Source organism: Mus caroli, chromosome 8, assembly GCF_900094665.2.
Source record: "Mus caroli chromosome 8, CAROLI_EIJ_v1.1, whole genome shotgun sequence".
In the NCBI taxonomy this organism is placed as follows: Eukaryota; Metazoa; Chordata; class Mammalia; order Rodentia; family Muridae; genus Mus; species Mus caroli.
In genome coordinates, this window is record NC_034577.1 from 14,957,937 (window position 1) to 14,984,490 (window position 26,554).

The 26,554-nt window shown below is 46.2% G+C and overlaps 2 protein-coding genes across 2 annotated transcripts in view; one reads left to right on the forward strand and one right to left on the reverse strand.

Annotated features, from left to right (window-relative positions):
• The window catches only part of Angpt2 (angiopoietin 2), a 49,265-nt gene extending 41,332 nt beyond the window's left edge, over nucleotides 1-7,933 (reverse strand). The window contains exon 1 of the mRNA XM_021170483.2: nucleotides 7,313-7,933. Within this exon, the coding sequence (XP_021026142.1) occupies nucleotides 7,313-7,600 (288 nt within the window). The 5' untranslated portion in view covers nucleotides 7,601-7,933. The remainder of the gene's footprint in view (nucleotides 1-7,312) is intronic.
• Nucleotides 1-26,554, forward strand: part of Mcph1 (microcephalin 1) — a 255,579-nt gene that overhangs the window by 183,662 nt on the left and 45,363 nt on the right. The window lies entirely within an intron of this gene.

Here is a 26,554-nt window from a genome sequence, read left to right on the forward strand (position 1 = left end):
TTGATTCCAAAGCTTATTCTCGAGTGTGGAAGGTTGTTCAAAGGGAGGTTAGAGGCAGAACCCGAAGCAGAGACACGACCCTCTGAGGTCCCTGGTGGGGACAGGATGTTGGGGACACCCTCTAATTGGTTCTCCTTGGATTGCAGAGATAATAGTTATTACTGTTGGAGGAGTGGCGCTGGAGGGAAGGATTGGACCTACTTTCCAGGTTCACGTGGCTTTTTGCCATTTGGTACGGGCTAGAAATAGGATGTGAAAGCTAAGTAACTTAATCGGGAACTATCTGCATCAAATATTCACTTAACGACATCAAGCTGGGATGCCAGACCTAGGGTTTGGGTGGAGGAGGGCAAGTCCTGTCCCTTGTTTTCAGCCCACACATGAGACACATTTTAATCCCATCAAACTGGTAAAACTTCTACAAGATTGCCCAAGTTTTAACTGTTTTTATTTTNGNCAGATCGCCTGGTTTTATACTTTTCTCATCTTAAACATGCATGCAGTACTGGTGCCTAGCCCTCTTTGGCCCTGCCCNTGCTAAGGATGCTGGATGAGAAGTCTGTCCAAGTGACTTAACAAGTCACCATGGGAGGGGAAGGGCACAGGATGCTTCCTCAGACTGTGTATCGTCAAGTCATTCGTGGTGGTGTACTGTGGAAGCTGGGGATCCATCTTCCATGTGCTTCCAGAAAGGGCCTGGGTCTGTGTGAAGTTGCCAAGAGTTTGCACGCATCCTTTCTCTTGGTTATTAGACACAGTCCTTGTTTTTACTGTCCAGACTATAAAGTAGAACTCCCTGCCACTGCTTAATGCAAAAGGTATTAATTACCCAGTGCCTTCTCCCCCTTTTAGTAGCCCTGCCGCCATCCTCACGTGGAGAGGAGGGAAGTCCCACGTGTGTGCCTGCCCGGCAGAGCTCCCCACTCTGCTGGTCCTGCTGAGGGGAGATGTGCTTATGTTCCCNACTCTGGGTGTCGGCCAGGTTGCTGAGCTTTTCAGGTTCACTTCCTTTTCAACGCTAACTAAGTTAAATTATTGTTGAGTCTGGCTATACATAAACATTATCCTTCATTCCGCATGCTTTAAAATATTTGTCTGTAGACATTTATTTATACATTGACGTGTTTAATGGGCCATTTGAAGATTTGTCTCATATAGCCCATGCCTGCCTCTGAACTCTGTATTGGCTATTTCAGAAACAGGTCCACTTAGAAATAGTCATGCTTCTCATTTTGTGGAGTTTCTTTGCAGTGACCAAAGGCTTTACGTACTGCCAACACCCCTAGCCCAGGCCTGAGGGTCCCTTCTCCAAGGGTGTGTTCTGGGTGGTGCCAAGCTGACTTCACAAGTCCCTCCTGGCCACATTCTCAAGTTGTCTCCTCCTCCATCCACTTACCCCAGCATCCAGAGTAAACACTTGCTGGACACTTGGAGCCCCTCCGTCAATATTTTTTGAGCAAATAAATGAACATGAATGACTCCAACCCTGAAGGAGAAACACCTCCAGATTGATGAAGGGTCTCATGGTATTCACTNGCTCAGGTCTGCAAACTTAGAAAAAGCATGGCACTTCTGTNCAAATCCATATTCATATGCCCCTCTCAGCAGGGCCCGGCATCTTCCCAGCTGAGACAGGTTCCCCTGCGATCAGGGGAGGGCTACACACTCTTCCTCTCTCTGAGCTCCTCGTGCCCGCTGAACCACACACAGCACGGCGTTATCACTCCGACGTGAGAGATNGTCTGCACAGTGCCTGGCTAGAGATAGCCAAGAGCTTTAAAGAGAACTTGTGCCAAGCATGTTGTCCCACCCCCTGTGCTAGCATTACCTGTACCTACTGCTTCAGAGGTAAAAGCCTGCGGGGAAGCTGAGTGGGTTTCACAGAAGACTCTAGAATGTACAAGGTTCTTCAGGTCAGAAGACACAGTGTAGCAAAGGTGGTAGTGTCTAGNTCAGGCCAGTTCAGCTAGAGTGAGCTTTTCTGCTAACAAAGCCTATTTTTGAAGAATGTGTTCTACAGAGCTGATACAGTCAGGCACTTACACATACACACACACACACACAGTGTCACAAAGGCAGAAGGTACTTTGTCATTATCATAAATTAATAGAAAAAACTCTTCAGATTTTGATCCATGGTTTAGAAGTAGTCTGCTCACAGCCCATTGTCCCCAGTGTCTTGATCCCAGCTCAGGAAGTCCCCATGCTATCCTGTTCTGTCCTCTTTTCATGGACAGTTATGGAAAGGTACAGAGTATCTCCATCAGTTAACTGTCAGCCCCTGTGCTCGCCCCCTCCTCTTTCCTTTCCCGCCCTGCCTACCCCACCCTACCCCAACATTCCCTGGTCTCTAATCCAGGTGCTCCCTTAGTCCTCTCCTGCCTTCCTTCCCGCTCCTCCTNGAGTGCAAATGCACTGGGCTTTGACCCAGATGTTCCCTGACCTGGCTCCTCAGTTTGGTTCCTTTCCCCCAATTTTTTTCTTCCTGCCTCTTTTCTTGTCCCCTAGTAAACCAAGAGATATTCTGGCCATGCTATAATGCCACAGTGTCTGTGATAAGAAGGAAAGCCACATATCTTTACAGTGACCACTGTAAACACCTCAAAGGACTGTCGGAGGGGGGAGGAGGAAGAAGAGGAAGAGGAGGGCTTTCCTCCCCTTCTCCCATGTGCAGTTTGACTTTTGATTTTTAGTTTTTCTTTTTTAAGAAAAAACAAAAAACTAGTTTCTGTTGTTGTTGTTGTTGTTGTTGTTGCTGTTGTTTTCAAACAAGTCTCACAATGTAGTCCTGGCCGTCATAGAATTCAGACCAGACAAGCATTGAACTCATAGGCATCTGCCTGCCTCCGCCTCCTTGAAAGCTAGCATTAAAAGCCTATACTTTGGATTTTAACTTTGCCTATATCTTTGCTAATATTTGTATTTTTTAATTGTATATTCAGTGATAGGATTGGTTTTAACTATTGTCCTTTAAAATAGAAATAAAGAAAAAGTTTAGGATATTTATTGTGTGTATACACTAATGTATATATGTAGTGATTGTATACATATGTGGAAGCCAGAGAAAATGTTGGCATCTTTCTTAGTCTCTCTCCACTTATTTATGAATCAAAGTCTCTCGCTGAGCCTGGATCTCACCAATTCAGCTGAAAGAGCTTGCCAGTGAACTCCAGAGACCTCTCTCTGTGTCTACACTTCCNGCCAAATGCTGGAGTCCCAGATGCCTGATGCCATGCCCAGTGTTCACANGGGTCCCAGGGATTTTCATGTTTGTGTGGCAGATAGGTCACCACCAACTGGGCCGTTTGTCCAGCCCCAGTTTTTCAGTTATTTTGTGTGTTAGAATAGAAGCAGCATGGGCCTCAGTGCCCTAGCCAGCTTTCNGCTAGAGGGACTGGCAGGTAGATTAACTTCCAGATTGCAACCTGTTTGTTAACTCTNTAGACCCCTTCTAACTAAANTCCACAGACCTTCCAGTGTCAGCATTGAGACCAAATGCCTGGTCTTCTGTCTCAAGAAGGGAGTCATTTCTTAGCCTCAAGCCCTGCAGGCTTGCTCCATGGGGAGATGTATAAATAGTTAATCCAACATATCCTGCAAGCCTGTTTAATAGGCAGGGACCTCCTGACTACAGCATACAAATTACACTTCCATGTATAGAAAACAGGCATCCTTATGCACCATGAAGAGTTGGCATGCACTGTGCTGGGCATGCTCACACTTTGGCTGCTCTAGTGAAAAGCTACACACTGTACCATACCTAACTCTTCAAACACACTGTCCTCCCTACCCTAGTGCCTCTAGTCCCCCTCATGCCTCAAAATGATGATGCTAATATTTAATGGCCATAATCATATTTAATCATAGCAGTTGCCTCCCCAAGATCTTGGATGTTTAATCATCTTATCTAAATGCAAATAAAATAAAAATGCTTCTAATACTAATCGCATACATATTCCTCAACACAGCATTTAGCTTCTGGAGGTACAGCTTCTATCCTCCAGGCTGCAAGGCAACACAATGACCATGGTGTCACAGGGGATGAGAACATATCTTTCCATAATGAAGCAGGCTCTGTATTCTTTACTATACAGATAAAGAGTGCTTTACATGCACGTGCACGCACGCACACACACGCATGCGAACAGGTGGGAAGGGCCTGCAGAGCCAAGCTCCTCTGCAGAGCCCTCGTCTTGTTGAGTGCGTTCCCAGTGGCAGCGACATGTTCAGGAGGAGCATGAGGGCTCTGTTCCTCTTCCCTCCACTGATGAAGTGCAGTTTCCAGACCTCTCTCCAAGGATATTTTATTATCGCTTTTAAAGAACGCAAGGATGGCTCTTCCTGGATTGTACTTGTGTTGTTTAAACACCAGCACCGAGGGGGCCAGTGGCAGAGGAAATGTTTACATCAAGCTAACAAGCATTAGCTGTGTTTTTCAAGTCGTTCCTTAAGTGGCCGCGGGGTTCATAGCTGTTTATAAAATATACGGCATTCAGTGGCGTGAAATAGTTGTTTATTTCCTTTCCATATTTCCTCTTGTTGGGGGGGGGGGAAAGGTATGTTTGACCTACCAAAATACAATTGTGTCATTAAGCTGGGAGCCTGTGTAAAATGTGTTTGCAATGACTGGGACAGAGGTCTGTCCTAACATTTTGTTGATCACCTGGTAGGCTAGGATCTGGCCACCAGGAGTTTATCTTATCCTTGCTTAACCACTCCAGGGAGAGTGGGTCTTCCCCTGTATTGTTCATTCATGTGCTTCACACACACACTCTCTCTCTCATTCAGAAGGCTGATACTTCCTTTGCATGACAGATTAAAGGGGCAGTGTGGGCTCTTTTGATTGTATCCTACGGGTTCTCTTAGGTTGAACTCCTGGGGCTCTTCTNGGCACTCAGAAACTGAAATACTATTCATCTGCCAAACTCACCAAAACCCTTATTCCCCCCCCCCACACACACACACACACACACCTCCAAGGGTTTTGTTTTTTCAAACTCCCAAAAGCTGGATGGTTCTTTGGTGAATTTTGTGCAGAGATGGGGGCAGGGGTGGCAAGGAAATAAGGAAACGTGTTTAAAAACAGCTGAAAGAAAACACGTTTAACAATGAAACCAACCCCTGCCTTTTTCTTTCTGTGATAATCTATAAATAGATGGTGCTTGCTGCTGCTGCTCTGTTAGCTACCCGGCTTATCTGCCTGCCGTTCCACTAGTCCTTATTTTCTTCCCGAAGAGAAAAGCAGTGTTTATTATTGCAGGTGCCAAAACACAGAGGAGGAAAACAAGCAGAGACATTTCATGCAATCATTCNGAGTGGGCTTCATATTTGCCTTTTGCTTTTGTTTCCNTGCCTGGAGCCCATAAACCCGGTGAATGAGCTGGCAAATTGCCTTGCTCAGGTGCGGCTCTCGCTCTCCCGGAGCTGGAGCAGGTGCTGATGGGAGCAGGTGCAGAGCTGATGATCAGATAAGCCCGGAGCCGCCCTGCCCCTCTGCTCCGCTCTAGGAGAGTTAGCTAAAGAGCCGAAAGAAGGGCTTTTGAGATACCACCCAGCTACTGTTCAAATATTGACCAAGAGACCCTGGGAAGGAGATTGTGGCCACCTTACTTCAAGTCCCTCCTCCTGTCTCTAAGCTGCTTTGCAAAGCCCCGCAGGAGATGTGGTTTCCCTGCGCAGGAAAGCCAAGCCCAGGTATTGCCTAGCCTGGACTCTGCTGAGNTTGAGCATAAGAAATGAGCAGCGTTGCCCTTGGCAAAACATTTTCCCCCCTGGTTTGGTGACTGTTTATCTTAGCAGAGGACTTGGCAGTCGGCAGATTAAAGTGTTTACTAGAAGGCTGTGCCTCTCCCTCTGCGGAGCTCTGCACCCCCAACGCNNCAGTAGATGTGGAAGGTCCCTNAATGTGTGCAAGACAGTTCCCAAAGAAGTCCAAAGAGACACGCAGATACCTGGGACCCCTCCCCACTCCAGGCCCTGGGACATGTCTCTTAACATTAAAGTTCAGTGTTCAGCTATCTGTGAGTTTTGGAAAGGAGAAAAACTGAGGAAATCACCCAGGAAAAAAATAGAGATACTAANAAGAAAAAAAAANTTTTTTTGTGCCTGTAGTCCTGAGCAATCTTTGTTCTTTGATTTGAAAAATTCCCCCTCTCTCCACAAGATTAAGGCCAGTGACACTCATTCATTTAGACTCCGGGTTCCAGCAAAAGCTTGTCCACTTAAGAAAGTAGGGGTATTCGTGAGAAACATAGATTTGGGCCCCGGCTCTGTTCTCAGATTAAGGCAGGGCATCAGACCAAGAGATTCTGGTGACATCTGAGAAAAGCAAATTATGTCTTTCTGGGAAGACGTACTAAATGAAGTCCACAGGATTTTAAAAGATTTATATGACTTTAAACAATTTCCTTGTGAGCATGTGATGTCATTGTCACAATGTGTAACGATTCATCTACTATCTACATTCTTTGTTTAAACTTCCTGTGGAATACATATGGTTCACATAAAGAATACTCCGGGGTCATTTGAGGTTTTGTAGAAAACAATCATTTGTGAAAGCAAAACAGACCCTTTCAGTGTCTTATTTTGGTTACGGTCTATAAAAAGGCCATGAAACAGAGCAGTCGTCGCAGCCCCAAGAACAAACTGTCAGACCCTCTCAGCCCGCCCGGCGTGGCACGAGCATAGCAGTCCCACGTGGGGACAAGCTCAGAGCCTGTCTCTGGAACTGAACAGGGGTCTTCCTGCAGTGTCTCCGGGACACTTGGGAAACACAGTGCCATTTCCAGATGGCAGCCCCTTCACAGAGCAGCCCTGAGCCTCTGAGAACACAAGGTTGGCTTTATTTAATTTCCTCTCTTTTACCAAGAGTCATAATCTATTTTCGTAAAGAAATTCAGGAAATTGGTAAAGCACTTGACTCCATCCGTTAAGTATCCGTAATTAACATGATTGTCACGTTTTTCCTGGCTCCGTGCTGTCTTGTTCACAGCCTCCCTCACATGCCTACAACCCGCTGAGAAGATCCTGGTAATGGGTGTCACTTAGCCTCAGCTACTCAAACAAAACAGCACGCGCGATCTGCAGAGAAGCGCACTTCCTCTGCTCGGCTAGCAAAGATTCCTAAGTTCAGGGGGTTTTCTGACCAGATTCTGGCATTCTTTTCAGACAACCCCTCTGTGGCTCTTCACTCTGTGACTGCTTTGCTCCAGGGCAGCACAAAAAGNATGTTTGCAGCCCACCTCAGCAGCCCCAGTCCCTGATAAAGCCAGGGCTGTTAGTTCTCGCTCACCAGAGCCAGCCCACCTTCCTACCTTCATCAGCCACTGTGTGTTGTTCTCTAGAATGTTCTCCAGAACCTGCAGCCTTTGCACTGAGTCGTCGTAGTCGAGGGGTGCATCCCTCTGCACGGCATTGGACATGTAGGGGCTGGAGGAAGATCGGCAGCTGTCGGTCTCCGGCAGCAGGAACGTGTAGCTGCAGGGTCCGTTCTGGACCTGGTACTGCCTTCTGCCTGTGCTGTCCACGCTCTTCCTAAAGTTACTGTAGGCTGAGGCCAAGACAAGATCCCAGCCAAAAGTTAGGAAAATGATCTGCCACATTCTCTCTCTTTTTTGGGTTCTAAACTGTGAGTTCAGCAAACTTGCGTCCTGAGCTCTCAGCTGCTGTCTAAAGCACAGGGCTGTGCCGTGTGAATAAGTCCATCAGTGAGAGCCTTCTCCGTCCCCGCAGCAGGCTGTTTCCCAGTGCCTGTCTCGTCTCTTCTCTTCTCTTCTCCCAGGCACACTCGGAGCTGTCCTGAGAGGAAGGAGCAGCCCTGCTCACTCCAGAGGTCTGCACGGACTCTTTGTTTCTCCCCTGAGTCTACAGTGTCAGTATCCGAATCAATCACTTTCCTTCCCTTATATGATAAGTTGATAAGAGCAGCCAGACATGTGCAGCCAGCCGCTCCGCCCCCTGGCTCACCCACTATCTTCCTGTAGGGGGTCACTAGCCAGGCAACAGGAAAAATCAGAGCATAGTGCTTACTGCCCCAAAGGACTGTGTACTGCAGAAGCCTTCTGGGAACACAGACCAGCCACAAGACCCCTGGGCATGTCATAGGCACCACCCTAATTATTTCCTAGAGAGTAGCTGGGGCTCTGTTGTCTGTCTGCTCGTTTGTAGGCTAAGCTTGCAGAGTATCTGAGGGAATCACTTTAATTTTAAAGCATAGTGAAAGTTTCTGTTCTTTTAGGAATAAAACTACAGCTATATCGGGACCTTGGTTTATTTTCTTTATTGTAAATATAAAGACTAAGATCAGCCCTTGTAAATGTGCTTTTTCAGGGGGAAGTAAAGTCTTGTTGGTATTTGGGTTTTTTTTTTTAAGTTATGCACATTTTTTTTAACCCAGTTTGATATTATTAAATCAAGTTACCAAGATCAGTTTTCTCAGCACTCACATGTTTGTGCCTTAACACAAAATACTCATTTAAATATACAAACAAAACTTAAAGTAGTTTGGCCTGATTAATTGTCTGTTAAGTAACAATAGATATTTGAGTGAAGTATGTCGAGAGGAAACATACACCTTTTCCTTCACTGTATCAGGGTTTCCTCGGGGCTCATCACTCTGTGGCATGTTCCTGATTAAATTAGTCCCAGTCAGTGGGCTCAGGCAAATCACTTTCCCCTTTTAATTAAGTTCAAAAGCTCCTGGCCATAAAAGCTGGGGGCTGCACTGACTTCTAAAACACTTCCCGCTCTGTGGCTCTGCTGGTCCAGAGTCACCACCCCTTCATGACTAGACGTTAATACTGCAGAGGTCGGTACTGGGCAGACTCCAGCATCCCTGACTCAAAGGACCACGTCCGCCTCCAGAAACCCCAGGGCAACTCAGTGTTACACATCCTCGGATTCTGGAGGCTGGGAGAGCCGTGATTTTAGATCATAGGTGAATCTAGAANCTGCATGGGGAATGTCGTTCTTCACAGAATCTGTTTGGAAGAGAACTAACTGAATCTTTTTTAAATGCATCCTGTAGCAGACTGGCTCCTGAGTTGGCAGCAGAAGAGGGCTATGTTTTGATTTTTTACCCCAAGATCTACAGGGTCCATGAACTTGGAAAAGAACATGTCTATATTTTTCACCAGGCAATAAGTGATATTTAGCTCTTCCTGTATCTCTGAGAACTGACCAACNATATTTTGCCATCAGTGAAGACACATCCTTTTTAAAGACACCATGAGCCTCCCACTCCATTGAAGGGACACATAGGCTCAGAGACTACTACCAAGTTCTGTAATGCAGAAAGGCCACAGCTCATGCTCTGGACAATTAGCTGGGGGTGGGGAGCAGTCTGATTCCTGAGAGATGAAACAGCGCTCACTAGTGCTAACCCCCACAGTCAGAACCCCTCAGAAAGAGCAGGCAGGCCTCAACTTCAGTCTGAGTGCGACGTGCAAAGCTTAGCTGCTCTCAGGGTTCCACTTGGAAAATAGAAACCATTCCTTCTCTGTGGAATTTTCTGGATTAAGTTGCTATGTAATAGGCGCAATTTAAAAATACTAACTCCCTTTCCTAACAGCTTGCTTATTAAATGTAAATGAATTTGGTTACCATCAAACNGTAGCTCTGGGGATAGTCTCTGATCAGGACAAGGCAGTAGCAATGGGTGCAAATCTTTTAGGTTTGTTTGTTTGTAAGAGCACATTTCAAGGCATTGATACATGGTTTAGATTGGAGCCATTCAGTTGTGTTCCAGGCAAATCAAGAAGAAACAAGGAAAAAGAGATAAGCCACATACTAAGTCAAGTATTCTGCTGGGTATAGGGTGACTCACAGCAGGACTCCTGATCCACAGCGGGCCATGGCACCTAGAGGGAAAGAGACCATAGGCAGAGAACTATGAGAGTGCATAGAAGGTGACACCACCTCCTGGGGACAGCAGGCCTCATTCAGTTCCACAGAACACAGTAGAAACTGTTCTTCGTAGATTCTGACATGGAAATTATTAAAAGTGGGGTCAGCAAGTCTCCCTTTAGGAATGAGGTGGTGGATTCTCGCCCTATGGGCTGCCCCCTCTTGTTGACTGTCTCAACAGTCATGACAGCCACCGTGCAGCTCTTGGATTGCCAGAACAACTGGGTACCAATAATAAGGCTTTACTCATGAATACGGCCCTTTATGTCTTTTACTTTCACACCCATAACATAATCCTTTTTGTGTAGTTTTCAATCATTTAGGAATGTACATAGCAAGGCATCGTGGAACATGCCTGCAGTTCTAGCACCCAGGAGGAGGCTATAGCAGAAGGATTGTTGCAGGTTTCAGGCCAGCCTGCACTTCCATATAGTGAGTTCTGTGCCAGCCTGGGCTACATAGAGGCTCTGTTTCAAACAAAGCAAAATACATTCACACACACACTGCTGACTCATTCACCCAAATAGGTTAGAAGTTAAAAGCAGGAGGGAGAGGAGTCGACAGTTCATACCCTGGGGATGGGACATATTCAGTGAGACCAGGCAGTGTTCACTGCATATCCAGCATGAGAAGAAGGCCTTTACTTAACAGGGTGGCATATGCCAGAGCAAGGGGCTAGTACAAAGCCCAAAGAACACTGACACTTTGAAGCCAGTTATAAGGTGCTCAGAACATGCCACCATTACAGAGCANAGAGTGGCATAGTGTAGCAGCCCCTAGGGCCACAGGAACTCAGAGGGGCTCACACAGTCAGAACTTCAGCTAGACTGCTAAGAGGAGTCTCATAGGAGACCTGCACAGGGAAGAGAGCAGAGACCAAAAGAGCCCAGGTTTCCCTTCTTCCCTGGCTGAAAGTGCCACTAGCCAATNGACACTGATTGCCACTACGGCCTGGGGTGGCAACTAAATGTGCTCGGACCCCATCCGTCCTTTTTTGTTTTTCTCCAAAGTGTTCCTTTTCCATAGAAAATCAGCCTCTCCGCTTACCTGTTGACAGTATTGCTAAAGCAGACAAAGATACAAACTGGGGGATATATTATCACTGGTTTCCCAAAAGTTGCCCTAAGCCTCCCTCAGCTCTGTGGAGCAGCTGTGGGTGGTGCTGTTTTCTTAAGTGAGTGTATTTTCTGCCACGTTGCATGTCATTAGCTGAAATTTCAGAGCCCTGTTTATCCTCTCCAGGACTGTCCCCACTTCTCATTAAACCATTTGATGGCACCAGAAAGACATTTCCAGAAANTAAGCCATCTGCAAAGACCTTAAAAAACAATAGTTTAATTAATTCTCTGGGAATTTTATATACTATGGTTTGAACACATTCACACACTCATAACCATCCTGTCCACCTCCCACCCAACTTCTTGATGATGATAATGATAATAGTTTCTTTTGCTGCTTCTTCCTCCTCCTCTCTCTCTCCCTCCTTCAGTCTACCCAGTTTGTGTTGCCCTGATAATTTTGAGAGTGGGGCCTGCCCTGGTGTGTGGTCAAGCTAACAGGAGTCAAACATAATTAAAAAAAATAATAGTAATTGATTATCCCTCTCTCACCAGCTGCCACATGCCAATAACTCTTCAGCTCATGGTGGGATTTCATGCCCACCCCCTTGCTGGGATTTCAGCTGGCTGTTGCCAGAACAGTCTCATGTATGCCGGCCCTGTTGTGTCTGGAAGACACTACTTCCTTGATGTTGCTGACCACCTTGGGCTCTTCTGCATATTATTCCACAAAGGCACATGAGCCTNGTAGAGAGGAATGTGTCACAAAGACCTTTAAGCAGCACCCTGTGGTGTCATTGTACCCCATTCAGCTAAGGTAAAGGCTACAGGGCCTCCTGTAGGCTTTGGTTTTCTCAGAACCTTCAGGAATCTAATATCTCAGATCCCCTGCTGTCCGAATCTTGGGGTCAGAGTTGTCAGAGATGATAGGCAAGCTAGAGTCACCTAGCAGACCATTGGTCCTGCAAGTGGTGTCCTAGAAAACCGGGTATNCCGCACTTTTAAATCAGCACAAAGTGGGCAGCTCCCATGTGACCAGAGGGCATTTGTGAACAGCTCCCACGACCTTCACAGTCACTGTGAACCAGTTTACAGAATGTCACCAAGAGTTTTGTCCTTGTCACATGACTGGGTAGAGATATGTGGCCTCTCTCCTGACCTGGGGGAACCAGCACACAACAAGGGACATTTTACAAAAGCCTGTGTTGTGAAACAATCCACAGAGCTCAGATCCAGGACAGGACAGGCTCCCTGAACTTGGATAGGGATCACACTCATTCTCTGCAGTTAGGCAGCCCCTCTGAGCCAGTCCCCGTCTGTCCCCTCACCAAGAACAGCACAGTCCTCTGTCCATGTCATCACTGCCTACAGCCCTGGCGTGCTGACTGGCACAGGCACATCGGGCCAGCTTGGCCTGAGTTTTGGAAAGCGCCTTGGTCTATGAGGGACTCTCAGTGCTAAATTACCGTATGATGTGAAGCTGGGACACTGTGTCTTTGCAGTCAGATGGGTACACTCGGAACTCTCAGGCGCCTGGCATGCGAGAGCAGGGAGAGAACTGAGGGGCCTCTTGGCCATCTCTCCCACTGCCCTTGGCATCTTTAGAATTATCACAATAGTTGATACATTTCAACATAACTACCTGGCATTCATTTTCAGGGAAAAGCACTAGGTGCTCAATGGACATAAAACTTGTTGGAGAAGTTTTCTACTACTCTCTGCAAATTGTCTGCAGTCATTAAGAAGAAGCAAGGAAGCAACTAAAATGTGTGTATGCACGTGCATGTGTGCACACACACACATATGCACACATGCACATGAACGGAATCAGGATGATGATGATATTTCAGCATCCCAATAGCGGTCCCCACACAGAAATACCTCGGCATGGCTAGTTTCTACTCTGTGTATGTCAGTCTGTGGCCATCAGCACACACATCAGTCAGCACACCCACTGCCACCACTCCCACACGGAGCCCGGACTCTGCAGTGCTTGTTGTGGGCAATCTCCAGCTGCAGATTTGAGAGAAGCACCCAAGGAAAGCCCCTTGCAGTTACTCTGAGGACAGAAGAAAAGTTCTAAGAGGCACACAAATCGGTCCATCTGGTCTTAGGTTTTTGTACCTGTTAAAGAGAAGAGACCAAGGCTCACTGAGGTAAAAAGCAAAGACTCCTTCCTGTCAGCTAAAAGCATCCATAGACCCTACTCTTTCACTGATGGTAATGGCATTGAACTTAAAGCCATGGTATGTATACATGTGTGTGTGTGTGCATGCGTACATGCATGCATACGTGAGTGCATACATTTGTGAGTTTGCAGAGCAAATACTGGTACTCACTGAACTGTATCCTCAGCCCCTAGAGCAGTGATTTGTTTTTCTCTCCAAGTTTAACAACTCCTTGGAAAAGATTGAGACTTCCTGTTTAGTGCTGGCTGTCACCCAGTGTGGCACTGATAGGCATCCTAATGACAGAGTCCACAATATGACCCAAAACTGAGCTTCTGGTTGCTGTGTAAAAGTAGAAGCTTGTGTGAAGAGTGCAGACCCGTGTGAGGGAGCAGCTGTGTGTGAGCACAGAAACCCAGTGAATCAGTGTGTCAGTGCCCTGGCTAGCTGTGGATCCACGCAGCCCCCACATTGTCTAGCTTTCACAACTCCTTCCTGATCTCTCACTTGAGCTTTGTCCTGTATTCCCAGCTAAAAGATTCTGATGGCCTATGAAGTAAAATAGGGTGCCACTTGGAGCATGATTGCTGGTCTCACTGGAAGTATATGTTTGTGTGTATATTTATGTATGTTTTCTGTATGCACATTAGCCTTTGACATAAAATAGCTGGCCGGGTATATTTAGAGCATAATTAAGTCATTGGCTTAGAATCAGGCAGTGAGTGTGTGGAATTCACCTTTGTGAGAGGTGAGGAAGTGAATATTTTGTTAAAATCATTCTCTAACTGCCAAAGGAGGGAAGGGCTGCCTGCCAGATGTGTTTTCAGGCCACTTCCTTTCCTGGGAAACAGCCATTTCCGCCCACCGCCGGCATGTTTTCATCCACAAGTCGATGGTAACAGGTGCAGAAAAGGAGCACAGGATTTGCAGGACAGGCCTGTCACCCCANAGTCACCATCTTCATCCCAGCTGTGTAGCTTGTATTTGACAAAGAACTACAGACCTGGCATGCTGTGACTGCGCAGGGCAGGGTGAGAGGCTATAGAAAGGTCACGTGACCTCCTGATACCTGCCATTCCCTTTAAAGGTACCAGGTACTCAGCACTCCAGCTTATCTGAGTGTTTACTATGAAGTCATGTCTGAATGACAGTTAGATACAGTAGATTTTTGTTGTTGTTGTTTTAAAGAAACTTAAAGGATTCTCATTGTTTACAGTTTGTACCAGCAGGATGCAGCAGAGTATCCTGTTAAAGTACTTTTATATCTGACAGCCACACTGTGTGTCTTCTCGAGCCCACAGACTCTAAAAGGGGAGCTTTTTATTTATTAGAAACTTGGGAAATATGCAAGTAAATATTTTTTTAAGATTATACCACAAATTCCTCAAATTTTTAGGAAGATTTCAGTTTATATAATTATCCTGTGTTGTATAAAGTTATCGCAAACACTGTTTGATTTTTAAATATTTTCATTCTAATATTTTTGTGGAATATTTTATCTCTCCATCTGAAACAAGAAAAGTCAAAAGGGTCCATATACGAGTGAGTCACAGCTTTGGGAAGACAGTGAGTGCCGTTCTCCAGGGTGAGTGAGGGCCAACCTGACATTTCTGCTCTTTCTCTCTGGTGGGAAAACGGTAAACATTCTGTGTAAAGGACNGTGTGCTAGAGGGAGTTACTTCACTCGAGACTTCAGGTAAATCTTTTCCTTGACTCGGTACTTGGTATTTTGAAGTAGGTTTATTAGCTAAGATTTTACATTGCCCCTTCCTAAATCCATTCTGACACACTTTCAAGAGTTTGTATCCTACTGTGAAATGTGTCCAGCCTCCCTCCACAGCCATTCTAATGAACTGTCTGCATCTCTCACAGACGAGTTTTCCTTTGGAAGTGGCCTAGTGCCATCTAGATTAATCTTCTTTGAATATAAATTTATAAATGTTTATCTTAATTATTGAGAAACTTTTTTAAAAGGAGATAAAAATGTCATGAGTATTCCCATTTAGATANATTATCTCTCTTGGTTATAAGTTAACATAAATAAATGGCTTATGTCAAGGTTATTTTTTTTTAAGTGCACATGACCCTCATTTTGTATTCCCATCCATCTGGCTAAGTTAATATGAAAACTCTGTCTGTGGGAACTCACATTCCATTATGGACTTACATGGACAAAAGTCGTTTTTGAAAAACTTGAGCACAACCATGATAAATAGTTGAGCATAAAAGTTATAGCCAAGCTTATGAGCAGTTATGATGCTCCCCATCAGGTGTGGAAAGACCCTCCGCTTGTCTCCAGTTGTCTCTTGATGGCCAGGNTTCCCTGGTTATTTTCCTGTGTACTCTGCCTTTCTTTCAAACTCTGCCTTAAGGCCCTCATCTGGCACCCACTACCACATCCGCCAAAGGTTCCTGCTCCAGGAAAGGGCACAAGTCAAGGAAAAGCTGACACAAAATAAAGAGAAAATAAAAGGAAACAAACTGGACAGAGACCACAAAGAGGGCGCAGTCACAGCAGTATTAAGATACCACGCTGNTCACATCTGCTTCCCTCGAGGGGAACAAAAAATGCCATAATGCTTTTAAAGCCTAAAGTACTAGTCTAATAGAATATTTACAGGAAAAGAAATTGTATACTTTTCTCAAAAAATCATTATGCCTTTAAATGACCTTACTTTTTTTTAGCCTGTATGCCAAAAAGTCTTGTTTGACTACAATAAAAAATTAAGCACACAGAACATGGCAAGAGACAGTACTATCAAACCCACTGTTAATACTCACCTGCTCCCTCTGCTGGTCTCCTAAGAAGTGACCGACAGAACTGTCATTAAGGTCATTAATAGAAACACTGAGCAGTTTAAGCATCAACTGGTAAGTAACCTGGATGCTGTTAGTCATATTGCAAAATGACACAGCACAGACAGAGCCTTCACATCCATGCACGCAGGCACATGCGTGTAGTGCACACAGTACACACAGCAGTACGGTCACTGCCCAGAGGACACAGAAGTCTGTGCTGTCAATCCTTTGGGGCCCAACTGCCTGAAGCAAGACCCCACTCTAGTGAANCTGAGTGGTGCTGTGACAAAGGCATTGCTTTGTGGCACCAATGGTGAACTTCATGCCCCCAGAAACTTCCCAAAAGCAGGTAAGGGCTAAGTGAACTGCTGGAATGTCTCCAATGTTNATTTTGATCCCAACTATTAACTTAGTCAAAAAGAAACCATCTTGCCAACCGCATCTTGCCCCATAGAGCAACCTAAACTGAGAGAAACTACATTCCACACTGAGAAAGCTGGTTGCATAATTTAACAATGAAAAAAGGCACAAAACGTGATGGGCATTCAGAGAACACAACTGTCGATGAAGAAAGGGGTGGTGAAGGAATAAACTCACTCCACAGCCAGCTCAGCCANCAGAGCCTACCCACGCTTGGAGAACTCGAGGCAGTGGAGTTGCCCACTCTGATCCAGAGAGTCCTCTGGATGAGGTATGGGAAAGGGGTAAAAGGGGGTAGAGTCAGAGAGGCCAAAGACACCACTGCAGTCCCTCAGGGCAGACAGACATGGTGGCCTGAGCTTCTGCTGTTAATCCGGGGACATTCCAGAGGAAGCATCAGTGTGACTGGCTGCTGTGAGGAGTGCAGAGACTGGGACTGGGGATTTCTCTGTCACCTGAAACCATTATNGATGCTGGTGAGGAGGTGTAAGCCACTCGCTAAGTGCTTGCCTAAGGCGAGCAAAGCCCTGAGTTGCATCCCCAGCAGCACAGCGCACAGCTGTTGGGGAGAATGAGGAATAAGAGGGAAATAACTTTAGATGCTGGAATTATTTCCATAGCCTGAACACCATAATAAGACAATTTAAAAAAAAAACCATCAGGCTTATCTGGTACTGTGGCGGGTGGGAGCACAGCCATGATAAATTTTTNTGAAGGCATCCTGTACTGGCGATATGAATTCTCCCCCACCTTTCTCCACCTTCACCAGACAGAAACAATAAAAACACAGCCATCCTTTGCCACTAGCAGAAGCCAGCAGATAGAAGAAGTAAGCAGGCTAGCAAAGCCTTCACAAGAGGGAGCTCATAGATGCCTTTCTACCCCAGCTCTGTCATCTTGCTAGATCAGTTCCTTAGAGTACTGCTTAAGAGGTACCACAGTCTCAGATTTCCCAGTCATTGCCAGCCTCCTTAAACAGCCTTTGCTGACATCCTTATGTGACATGGATAAAAAGGAAGCTGCCCCTTACTCAAAGTGCCATGGCTGGCATTTCTTAGGCTGAGTACTGAAATTAATCCCATCAATAGTCACCGAAGGCTCACCGGGGTAGGCTCTGTGGCTTCTGGCGTGCTACCCCTTGCTATAGTTTCTGCTCTGGGAGAAACAGGCAATGAATAAAATAAAGAGGAGCCAGTCCAATTAGTAAAAAGGTAAAAAGAGCCCAAGGGGGGTTGCTTATGACTCAAAGAAGAGGTCAGACCTCATATGTCAGATGCATTGTATAACTTTATACCTTTGCATTAATTGAGGTCCCCTGTTAAGGGTTGGATTGTGCTAACCCTAAATCCAAGTTGAAATCCTTTCTTCAAGGGCCTCAGAATGCTACCTTATTTGCAGCTGTGACCATTCAGGTATATTGATTTAAACTGGAGTAATACTGAAATAGTGAGGGCCTCTATTCAATATGGCTGGTATATTTTTAAAAGATGTTCATGGGAAGACAGAAGATGCTATGTGACCCTGGAGGCAGAGACCAGGTGATAGTACCCTNAGAAGCCATCAGCCTCCAGAAACCTGGGAGAGGCCAGAACAGGTACCATCATAGGTCATCCTATGGGGCCATCCTATCAGCAGCTCGGCCTTGGACATTCTGGCCTGCAACGCCATGTGGGCATGAAATTCTGTTCCTTAATTAAGGCCCTCAGTTATGTGGCAGTTGTGATTGACCTGTTGAACTAATACAGCATCAAAAACAATTCACATTAGGAAGAAGATTACCATGTGCTTCCNCCAAACTAGCCACCTGATTCCTCATGCTTCCTGTTTAACCTGGGGGCAGTGGGCAGAGGGGACCCAGGCAGCTCTTGGTTTGTAATGATGGCAATACCCATGCCCAGTTCTTGCAACACCTTCCTGGGAAGACTACTGATCTGCAATTGCAGCCAGCCTCTAAAGTCCTGGGCCACATAGCCATGTCCCCTGGAAGCTCCCCTTGTCTTTCTACATGTCAACTCAGGGTCACTGCACCTGAGGTACTGGCTGGCTGGCAATAGCTCACTACCTCCACTATGTGGTGGCATCCTAAACTGAGGACTTAGAAGACTGCTGCTGCTAAGTGACTNGTCCATATTCATCTGCTGCCCCTGCAAGGATCTATAGAGTGAAGGCATGCAGGTGTAGGGCTCCTGCCATTTTGCCAGTGTTTGTCACTGCTGCCTGTGTGACAAGAGCCCCTTTCTATCCAGCCTGCAAGTTCTGCCACTTGAGTGGCCTTCTAAAGAAAGCCAAGGTGAAGTTCTCAGTCCCAGCCATCTCAGGCTTCTGCTGCAGCAGAGGAGGACAGGGTGCTGATTGGTTGTCATGAGCCCTTGGCTGGGAAGTTTTACTTTAGACATCCAGGATCCNTTTGCTCAAACTCTGCAGCAGTTGGTAGCTCATCTCCCCTCCTGGGGCCTCTGCCCTTTAAGCTGTGGTGCTGTGGAGCTCTGTAATGGAGTCTCCATCTTGTTGTCATCCCATGCGGTCTACAGTTATTGCTTTCATTGTAATAAAACCAATAAGCATACAGAGGTCGGCGGCTCTGAGCCAAATTCAACCATCAGATGCATGGCACCTGACGTGGAATAAATAAATAAACACATTCAGGGATTCCATGTGTGCAAATGATCTTCTAGTGGCTATGCTAGACCTTACATTTAAAAGTCTTATCCTTCAACATTATTTGCACATGTATAACTCTGCCCTTATTCCACGACTTTTAGAACTTTGGGGCCTATGCTGAAAGCCAAGCACCTTGCATTTGAAATGCCACGATTGGTGGCAAATCTTCCCCAGTTAAGGGCAGAGAAGTTTGAGTACATCCCCAACTACAAAGTTAGCTTACTGTGCAGCTAAGCGGCCTAGACTGTTAGCCCTTTTGGGCTTCAGTGGGCTTCCCTTGTAGTCCTGAAGAGAGACTAGGCAAGGATAGAAAGAGCTCTAGAAAGTAGGGTCTCATGTTCCTTCACCTCCAGACAAGAGTTCTAGAACCTCCCACCTTCCTGCAAAGTTGCTCTAAGAAAGTAAAAACATTATTATATGGTGGGTGGTGGGAGCGAGGTCTTCCCCAGCCTCCTGTAGTGCACTGCATCTCCTTCCCGCATCTCATTTGGACCTTGGCATACCCTGCCCTCTTTGGGGAGAGCTTCAGCCCTAAGGTCNGATCCACAGTGGGCTTTCCTGTCTCCGCCTGCTACAAATAGCTCAGTGACCTTGTCTCCCATGCATTCAGCTGCCTCGGGAAGTGTGAGGACCATGACCTTTGAGCAGAATTAAGCTTGAGGGTGGCTTGTGGGAGAAGGAAGCCATGGAAATTCTTTCCAAAGCGGGTATTTCTAGGAAAACACTCAGCCAGAACATACACTCATTCACTACTCAGTATCAATCCCATGCACCTGTTCCCTACCCAGGATCACTGCTAATCAGCATTGTTAGTCGGCAAAGGGAAAGCGCAAAACAAAGCCACCTAAAACTTTGGGAAGCCCCTTTCCATAACGTGCTTATTTAGGGCTTAGAAATATGCCTGTTTTCAGAACATCATAAGCAAAGCCCCACTTTGCACCTGTGTTTCAGAATGTATTTTAAATGTCTGAATGACAGGGAAATTTTTGAATATTTTTTTCTAAATATAACCTTAAATTTACTGTACAGTTGTTTTCTCCCTCTTTTGAGAATAAGACAATCCTGCTCAGTGACTACCAAAATGTCAGTAATTCAGAGGAAACAGATTAGATTCAGATGGGAGGCATGGGAGGCAGAGGCAGCTGGATCTCTGTGAGTTCCAGGCCAGCCTGGACTACTTGATGTTTCCAGGACTCCAAAAAGAGATCTTGTTTCCAAAAAATCAAATTTACAGCACCACCTGTAAAACCCTGTNTTTGTTTATATTACAGCAGTGGTGCTCAACCGTCCTAATGCTGTAACCCTTTAATACAGTTCCTCACATTGTGGTGACCCCAGCCATAAGATTATTTTCACTGCTACTTCATAACTGTAAATTTTCTGCTGTTGTGAATTTTCATGTAACTATCTGTGTATTCCAATGGTCTCAGGCAACCGCTGTGAAACGGTCATTTGATCCCCAGGTTGAGAGCTATTGTAGCAGTAACTAAACTCAAGCTCCTAGCAGTCACCCTGCCTGCCTCAGCCTCCCGAGCGCTCCCTGGGATTATGGCCAGAGCCCCCATGCCCAACATGGTTGACACTTTCAGACCTTCTGAGACACACAGAAGAGTGAAGGCTTCAGGGTTCTTTAGTTGCCTCAGGACCAGCATGGGCTCATTAAGGGTCTGGGCAGTCTTGCCCAGCCTGAGATGGAAGAGCTGGCCTATACCATAGAGTGCTCCATTCTCCTGCATCTGACAAAGCACCAAAGAAAAATTCCCTGCACAACTGAAATGGGTCCAGTCTGTTCACTTAGGAATGATGACCAGAGTGCACTCTGTCCTCAGCGGAGACTGAAAATCACATCTGTGTTCAGAACTGGACTGCCCCAAGATCTTCTAATTAACTCCTATGTTCCTTAGGACGGTGTTTTCCTGGAACATTTTTTATGAGAGGCACTTGAGCAACTGTTTTGGCACACAGATAAGCTAAGCATGCCTGACATACAGCTTAGGCTATTGTCCATGCATCTGTTGTTGCACCAAACCTGATGTTAGCATCTTAAATCAGGGCTGAAGGTATGTGCAGAGTGTCTTGCATCTTATCCTGAGGAAAGATCTTAGGAAAAACAAATATGCAAAGGGCAGCCGACANCAGTTCCTTCAACCCCAAAGCTCATGTCTCCAGGAGTCGCTGGATTTAGTAGTTATAAAGGAAGATACTTACCAATGCCCTCTAATATATACATACCAGNACACCAGCCCTGGCCAAAAGCTAAAGGCCCTATGTACCATTGTCTGAGAGGTGGATGCTGCCCTCTCCCTCCTTTGGGCTCTCTCAGTCCTGTGTGATGAGTCTGTCTCTGTGTAGATGGCTATGCACTCCCAGTCCGCTACACACATTGGGAAACAGGCAGTTGCCAAATGGAAGCTGGCCCTCAAATGCCAACCAAGGGAGTAAGATCCATACGTATCACAAACACAGTCTGACCTACAAACTGATGCCCCTATGGCTGTTGGCTGCCTTAAACTGGAATCATCTGAGAGTCAGGAAGAGATTTTTGGAGCCTTCATGTTGTTCATGGCCCTGTAAGACAAAATGCCTTCCCCAGCAGACAGGGTATCACTGGGTCAAGGGTTCCTGACTCCTGTTCCTATAGGTAATTGCACATGGTGTATGTATACATTTAATGTTATAGACTCAGAGTCAATAACTATATTACTATTTTAATAAATGAGAGGTTTATTACTCAGTGGGGATTGTTCCCCCTAGAAGTCTCTAAACCCTTCCAGTAGCCCTGTTACTAGGAAACTCCAGCTCACCCTCAGATTTTATGTTGAATTTGCAATTTAAAAAAAAAATCCCAGATTGATTTCATGGTCCAGACACACTTTCAAAACAGCACTACACATGGAGAAGCTGGGGACAAATGGACTCAAAAGCTCCTCTGCTCAGCCCCGTCAGAGACAATGATCCATCCTCTACCCAAAATGTTTACATTCATATCAAATCTAGGGTTTAGTGAACCATAAAAGTTAGAGGTTAATGGAAACAAGAATTGACCTCAAAACATATTTCAACTGATTTTAAAGGAGACAAAGCAGATGTAATTACGGAGGAGAAAAGTGTCACTGCACCAAGCCTGCCCCAGTGTAATCTCTGTCCAACCGTCCTGTTAGCTACATGCACACATACATTCCAAGTACACAGTGACATTACCAGAACACAATTCAGGGCAGCCCCGTCTCTTCAGACCATTAGAACTGAGAGAGGAAAGGCAAAAAGAAGGCTTATCTCCTGAAGCACTTTCTGTCTCTGCTACAGCTTCACTTGAGCTCTTGACAGCAAACAAAACAATTTAGTAATGTCTTCTTAAAGTGGCTNNGGAGGAGGGGGTAGGAAGATGGCTCTGTGGGGAAACAGCTTGCTCTGCAAGCCGAACGGCTTGCTTTAGAATCCTCACCACCCACATAAGGAGCCATGCGTGGCAGTATATATCTTATCCCAGCATTGGGGGTAAGGGACAAGAGGGCCCCAGGAGCTGGGAAGCCAGTGGAGGTCCAGTGAGGGACCCTGCTCACTGACACCATCCTCTGGCCTCCACATGCCTGTGAACACAGGTTTATCAAAACATACCTGTGCACACTCCCACACAGCTTTACAACAAAGTGATTCGTTCCTGATTGTGGTCTCCACAGTCAGATTCTGACGAGACCTAGCTATTGCTGGAAATGCTTGCTTACCAACACCACAGCTCTTGAGCTAAACAGGTAGGGGCTCACCATGTCCCCTGGCCTCGCAATGGCTCCACATGTAAACCACAGATTGCAGTGCTCAGGAGCCTAAAAGTCCAAATATAACATAGGAGCTACATTACATTATCAGGGTTCAGTGAATGAACAGGCAACCCCTCCCCTACCCCAGTGCGATAGGAATAAGCAGTTATAAGCATAAACTGCTTTTTAGCGATGTAGCTTGAATTGAGAGAAAAATTGTATTTTTCTAATTTTTTTGATACTACTCACAGCATCTGTATTTCCTGATGTATATGTATTGGTTGTTGGGTGCCAATAAAAGGGTTGTCAGGAATGAAAACNGTTTTTTCTCTTGGCGTCTACACAGGGAGGAGGTATGGCCTTGGCTGGTAGTGCACACAGCTGAGGTAAAACGGATTGACATTGCATGCGGTGCAGGGTCTACCGGCAGCAACTGCCCTACAAGCTTCCTGTTGAAATGAGACCACCGTTTGGGTGGCCACTACAGGGAAGCCGGCTGTGTCGTCAGCACAGCAGGGAGTGTGNCGGGACNTGACGTGATGCATCCCTGTGTCCCAGCTGTCTGGAAGCTCTTTCCTGGACAGGGTTGCTCTCCTGGGCTGCAGGGCAGCTGGAGCTGGGTGCTACTCCTCTTGCCTGCCTTCACTTCCTAAAGCCTGAAGCTCAGGTGCTGAGGATAGACCGACATCCCTATCTCTAGGTCTCCCTTTTGAGATGTCACAAAGAATACTANATATGTAGTCTCTATTAAAATGCATCCTCCTGCCTCTGCAGCCCAAGTGCTGAGGTTAAAGGTGTGTATCGCCACACCTGGCCTCCTTCTCTGCTTTTTAAAATGTGGCCATGAATGTGTGTCATGTCATGATGTCATAAAAATGTGGCCTGTATTTCCTGCCTTATAGACAGTCAGTCATGCCAACAGACTGCAGGGCAGACTTTAAAACACAAAAGCTGGCCACCAACACAGTGATGGTGTGCAGTGTTCTACTTCCTGTTTGACTGTTAGTGAAGTTCACTCATTGCTCTAACTACAGAGTTTTCTCAAACCAAAGAAGCAGCCCCTCCCTTAGCATAGAACCAGCTAAAGTTCTCCAACAGCTCTGAGGTTTGCTAGAGGAAGCAGACTCCCTGCCAGCTTACCACGGTGAGAGATGAATCCCAGAGAGAGGCCCCAGCTGCTCTGCAGGCCCCTGTGCTTCTCACTGTCAGCTCTCTCCTTGGCAGGGTATACACATTGGCTCCTCTCCTTATCAGCCATTTCTGTAAGCCAGTTGGGGCTTAGAGGTGCTCCTTTGAGGGGAATTCTNGCTATGTAAACTCCAAATAAATGCATATAGAAGAGGCAGGCGGGGTGGAGAAGCAACTGTGAGTGTATCAGAGGGAGTTGGGCAGAGGCAGAGCTGGCAGAGGAAATACTGGTACCGAGCACAGTGGGGTAGGAAGTGCTGCTACTAAGCACAGTGGCACTTATACTGTGAACACAGGGTCTTTGAAGCCTGGGAGTGAGTTGTGGTGAGACTGGTCTGTTTGTGTAGCTCAAGATGAAAAGAAGGAAAAAGNGTCATGTCACGGCCCCCCAATCTCAGTCTAAAGTCACATAGTCCTCCCTACATAGGTCATCGCTGTGATAATTCCTGTCAGGAAAATCCTCTTGCCACAGGCTGTGGATGGAAGACNACTTGGTGTCCCGAAAGTGAGCAGTGGNTCTTCTGTGCACTCTGAACTNTTCATTCAAGCCAAAGCCAGGGNTCTTTCCCACTTCTCAGTGCTATAAGCAGCTGTTGGCTTTAATGATGGATAGCGTGTTCCCACCTGACATGAGTGCCTCTGGACCATCTCAGGTTTGTGAATTACATAGCCCTAGAGTGTGGCCATCACAGGGACCCTTATCCATACTGAGGTTCACCTGGATGTCCTTGAGCTTAGATTCTGTTTTCTCTGTTCTGGAATGTTTCCCCCGGCTTTATTCGTTCAATGTCATCTCTACATAGAAGGAGTTCCCCCGCATTCCATGTGTGGTTTGATGCTCTGGGAGANTGTTTGCACAGCAGATGCATGGTGGATCTGTTCCTCAGCCTGCTGAGTGCTGGACAGCCGAGTGGTTTCCAGCTTTCAACTGCTGTGAATTTGNTAAGTGTTCTGGCAGAGATGTGTATGTATACATAAATCACTTGGTAAGTTTTCAGGAAAATAGCTGCCCTGGTGCCTGGAGAGGTGAGTGTGGTTTAGAATGTTCCTGATGACAAGGGTGCCGCCCAGGGCAACTTTATATGAATAAATGAAGGCCTTCCTGCTTGCAGGCAAACTGAGGTGATGAGAAAGACAGTGTATCCTTAGAGAGACTGCCACCAAGGCAAAGAAAAGGACAGATATTGGCAGCCAAAGCCCAGGGGTGGCAAAGGCCCTGTCTCTGCTGCTATTGAGATAATTTGCATCTGAGAGCCCCAAGAGTGAGTGTCCTCTGGCAGCGGTGTTGTGGAACAACCCCTCACTTGGAAGAGTCCAGAAAGGACTCAAGCAAGCTTCAGTCTAAACCATCATCTTCACCTTTGCAAAGTTAACTCTGCCAGTTAATTCTGCCAGGATATGCTCAGGCCTAGGGCAAGACATATGAATCGTGTGCTTTAAAGGTAGCAACCAAAAGAAAACTCTCCCTTAAGATTATTGGAGAACAGATTTGTGCCTTGGAAGGAAGAATTGGAAAAGTTTTTTTGAGAGGAAGCTGAGGAAGCTGGACGCCCTGGGTTTTTAGGTGGAATATGCCACCAAGTCACACAGGACAATATAAACACTGTTCTGTGTTCTCTCATGACCTCCTGCGTGCTTCACCCTCCAGCGTTTGCCTGTCTCCTGGGTAGAGCGAGCGATGGTGCTCTGGTCAGATGTAGCTACTGCGCTATTTAACCCCTGATCCAGCTAAGTCTCATNACTCCATGTCAGTCTTTCCAGGATGAGTCTGTATCCCCTGAAATCCATGGTATTCTGCAGGGCCGCCAGCTCTACCAAGGACAGGCTAGAGTCCCAGCCACAGTGAGAAAGACCCATGGGGATGCATTGATTATAATGTAGCTGTCACTTACAGGCCACCAGGGAGAAATGGTCAACAGGTGGAAGGGCAGAAGTCACACTGTTAGAAAGATGGCCACTGAAAACATTCCTTTACAAATTGATCTTTCTGAACTAAGAACTGGAGTCTAAGACTGTCAGCATACCTAGATGATAAACTGGCAACAGGATCTTCTTGATTTGGGGGGTTAGCCATGCTTGTTGGGCAGTGATTCAGAGCACAGAAGCCTAGGAACATAGGGATTGCTTTATGTAGCTCAGATCTTAATGATGGCCTTTTCCCATACTGGAATAAGTCCTTTTGTTCCTCTTTCTCGAGCTGCCGATACCTTAACTAATGAGGCATTCTCTCAGTACAAATTGGGAGTAAAGAATATTTATATATTCTACTTCCTCTTTCCTCATATTTTTACTGAGGATATTGACATGAAAACAGGATCTTTGTGGCAAATGAGTTCATCTACGGCTGCTTCCCACCAGAAATTCCCAGCTTTGTGACATCCGTGAGGTAGCTCTGGGTGTCACTTCAAGAGCAGGCATCTGGGCATGATGGAACCTTGGACAACAAAGTTGTTTTCAAGAGAACAAGCTGGTGGAGAAGGGGAAGGAAGCTGAACTTCCCTGGGTTCCTACTATGCTCATGTCATCGTCATCTTAAGGCATCTGGTGAGACATGCAGACAGCACCCTGCCAGGCAATCCCTGCCCACGCTAACAAACCTC